The 3,416-nt window shown below is 36.2% G+C and overlaps 1 protein-coding gene across 1 annotated transcript; it reads left to right on the plus strand.

The window, feature by feature from the left end:
* Nucleotides 1-516: 516 nt before the first annotated feature.
* LOC121985243 lies at nt 517-2,629 on the plus strand. Its single transcript, XM_042538567.1, has 7 exons — nt 517-829; nt 938-999; nt 1,367-1,423; nt 1,705-1,752; nt 2,121-2,177; nt 2,279-2,341; nt 2,440-2,629. The coding sequence occupies exons 2-7, from the start codon at nt 955-957 to the stop codon at nt 2,443-2,445; spliced, it is 276 nt and encodes a 91-aa protein (XP_042394501.1). The 5' UTR covers nt 517-829; nt 938-954; the 3' UTR covers nt 2,446-2,629.
* The last annotated feature ends 787 nt before the right edge of the window (nt 2,630-3,416 follow it).

The following is a 3,416-nucleotide window of genomic DNA, read 5'->3' on the forward strand; positions in this document are numbered from 1 at the left end:
TCGAGTAAGTTAACAACTTTAGTGGTTGCGCATAAGTTTGCCTTGAAAAGACGGAATCCTAGGAATGTAGACAATGAGATGCATTGGATTCACACAATCTATACCCTGTTTGGAAAATCTACCAGGCAAACCACTACGAATCTAACGGCATTCGAAGCTTTGGCTGAGCTAAAAGACGAAAGTTTAACAAAAACTCTAAACCCACCTTGCGTTCGTATAAATCTTTCGAATAAAAATTCTGTCCATGGGCATCCGTTTAAGTAATTGTGTTTTAAATTTATCTGATAAATAAATTTTTTAAAATTATTTATCTTTAAAATTAATTAGATGTAACTGAATGATTAAAAAATAATAATAATAAATAAAAATGTAGTTTTGGCAATTAATTGCTTCCGGGATTTGGGTCCAAGAACAAGGCCCGAGAAGCATGGCTGGCCGTGGCCGCCACCAGAGTGGACCACGGTCAACGGGAATCGATGGATTTTGGGAGGATCTTGGACGGATAGATTTGACTGCGAAGAGGGTGGCGGCGTGTCGGCTGGGCAGGAAGATCTAGGGTTTGACCAACCGATTCGGTTCCGAACTTGGAGATTAGATCAGGAGGAAAGTAGCAAATTTGGCAGCTTCCGATCCAAGTCGGGGGTGACGGCTTGGCTTCTCTATCCCTCATACCTTGCTTACCGCCCTCTTTAATGGGATGCCCCATTCATCTCACCTTCTTTACCTTTTTTGTTCCGTCCCCCCTTGCCGTGCTATAAGATGTTGTTATTCTGCCCTCCCTCTGCTTCCTCCACATCTCGTCTCCTCCTCTTTCTCTTCTCGTCACAAGGTGTTATTGCTGCCCTTCTCCTTCTCCTTTTTCTCTCTTTTGTTGCAAGTTTTAAGGGTGAGGTTTTGTTATCTAGAGTCTAAGGCACCGCACTTTTTTGTTTTGTAGAGGGAGGAGGATAGGTGATGGCCGGCTGCAATCAAGGAAGTTTAGCTTCTCAGGGTGAAGAGGTAACGGTGTTTTAATCTTTTCCCCCCTTCTTTGGTTCTTGGTGATGTAGTGATTTTAGTCTTCCATATTTCTGTGTTTGGTTATCAATTTTCTTCTTGTTTGTTGGATGTGTATGGATCAATACTTTGTTTGATTTGGTGATAAAAGGGGGAAAAATTGAAATCTACAAAAGGAGTATTGATGTGATATTAAGTATACACTCAATTTACCCTAAACAAGGTTTGATGGTATGATAATAACATCCTCTGCCTGTGTGAGACCAAAGAACTTTATTTGAAGACTACTAGACATTTTTCTTTTAAACTAAAGCTTTCGAAGTGTATTATTGCCGTGATCTTTACTCTTCTTTATCCTACTTTATTTCAGATATCCATAGGGAAAAATTATGGAGGAATTGCACCCAAGAAACCACTAATCTCGAAGGTAAGTTTTTTAACATCTGAAATATAATGCTTCCATTTGAACATAGCAACCCTTACTAGAGATGCATGAGTTTCGGTGTTGACAAATAGGCAAGTTCATCTAATATAATATTAGAATTGGCGTGAAAATTGAAGGGAATCTTACTGAAGAAAATTCCCACAAAATGATACAAGAAAGTAATGGAAAATTGACCTAGGGAGACCAAAGAATGATCTAGACACGTTTGTTTTGTTAAACAGTGATTGAGTTGATTTCATTTCTTAAATTTTGGTTGGTTGCAGGACCATAAAAGAGCTTACTTTGATTCTGCTGATTGGGTCCTTGGCAAGGTATCAACCTCCAAACCATCCTTTAAATTATATTCTAAAAGAATGTGGCTAGAGAAATGGATTCATCGGTACTTTTTTTCACCGACAAGAAAATTCTAAAGGCATTAGCTGACAACTATAGTCCATCTATTTGTATTTGCTATCAAGGAATTGATATGTAACCATGTCACCGGATGAATCTTTCTTTAGTGAGTACCATAGCAGTGTATTTTTTTAATTCTAAAGTGCATTTGGCATAGTGAAAAAAGAAGAGGTTGTGTCTAAATTTGCTTGTGAAATGCACCTCCTCTTTTGATTCAATAAGGCTAGATTTGTCGACTTTGGAGATTTTATGAAATGCATTGACTGCAATTACTCCCTTTCCACAGCAAGCAACAAGTCCAAAGGCAGTAACTGCCACTGAATCTTTGAAGCCCAAGTTGAAGGTACAATTCATCTCATGCTCACAACAAAGAATCACCACATAAGGATCTCAACATTCTTATTCTTTCATTTCTCGGTTTGATTTCTTCATAACTCGCTGCAGCGCACTCCGCCCCATCAGCTACCGCCTCGAAGGCCGACATGCACAATCAATGCGGAGGATGCAGTAAGCTTCGTTTCCTAATTTGCTTGATGCTGATCAATGCCATGAATTTGATTGAATTTTCAGTCGAAATTAAGGATTTGTAATTCTATCCCTTGCAGAATTAAGTGCTAATGAGATTGAAGGAAGCCCATTACATGCTGGTTGAAACTCCTCTTCCATCCGAGACAAACAAAATATTATTATTATTTTTTTACCAAAAATGGAAAATAAAGATATTGAAACAGATGGAACTGGTCAGAGATGTTCCGCACATGTTTGATCATATGAATCAAGGACTTCTTTGTTTCATGAATGATTGCACTTCCTTGTTAATGATGAGAGTCTGACTTGAGTGGATGGTAGATTGATTTAGTGTCTTTTGCATTCGGTTTAATGAGGTGGTTAGTTGGCCATTAACTTAAGTGGGTTATGATTATAAGCACCAAAGTGTAGTGATTATCTTGTTTTGTGCTTTCTCGCCAAGTGACTACTTTATTTTCTGTAGTATGATCCTATAATTAATTGTTTTCTGCTTTGATTTGCGATGTTAATATCAATTAGTCTCATTGATTATTCTAGGGATAGTTTGAGATTTTTCTATAAAATTTTTTATTTCGGATTATCTTGCCTCCATCAAAATTTAAGGTTATATTTACTTGAGTGGAAAGGAAAAAACGAGAGAAAGGCCTTTCTCCGTGAGAGTTAATGATTCTTCGGCAATTGTTTATGCAAACGTTAAGTTTAATTTGAGCTTCTGTTATTTTACTTGCATTTTTAAAGTTTAGTTATTCGTTTATCTTTTTTTAAATTAATTAAGGGATGTTTTTCTTAGTTTCTGCTTGTTATTTACTTGTAAGTTTTATATTTATTTCACAAATTATATTAGTTTGGTTTTATTTAATTTAATTTGTGTTTTTTTATTATCTATATTTTGGTCAAGGGTAATTAACTATTTTAAAATGTTTAGATTATGTTTGATTAAATTTATTAGGTTTGTGATTTTTTATATATTTTATTCTAACTTGAATTGATTTACAGACCACAGAGTTGAATAAATAAGGAGTATGCGGTGTGCGCGCCCAGCGTAAAAGATTTT

The sequence above is a fragment of the Zingiber officinale genome, chromosome 5B, assembly GCF_018446385.1.
Source record: "Zingiber officinale cultivar Zhangliang chromosome 5B, Zo_v1.1, whole genome shotgun sequence".
In the NCBI taxonomy this organism is placed as follows: Eukaryota; Viridiplantae; Streptophyta; class Magnoliopsida; order Zingiberales; family Zingiberaceae; genus Zingiber; species Zingiber officinale.

Excerpts from the sequence above, each read along its gene's own strand:
- LOC121985243 (XM_042538567.1), top strand. The coding sequence starts at position 955 with ATGGCCGGCTGCAATCAAGGAAGTTTAGCTTCTCAGGGTGAAGAG. Across the intron at positions 1,753-2,120 it reads CTGATTGGGTCCTTGGCAAG|CAAGCAACAAGTCCAAAGGC; the intron begins GTATCAACCTCC and ends CCCTTTCCACAG. Across the intron at positions 2,178-2,278 it reads CTTTGAAGCCCAAGTTGAAG|CGCACTCCGCCCCATCAGCT; the intron begins GTACAATTCATC and ends AACTCGCTGCAG.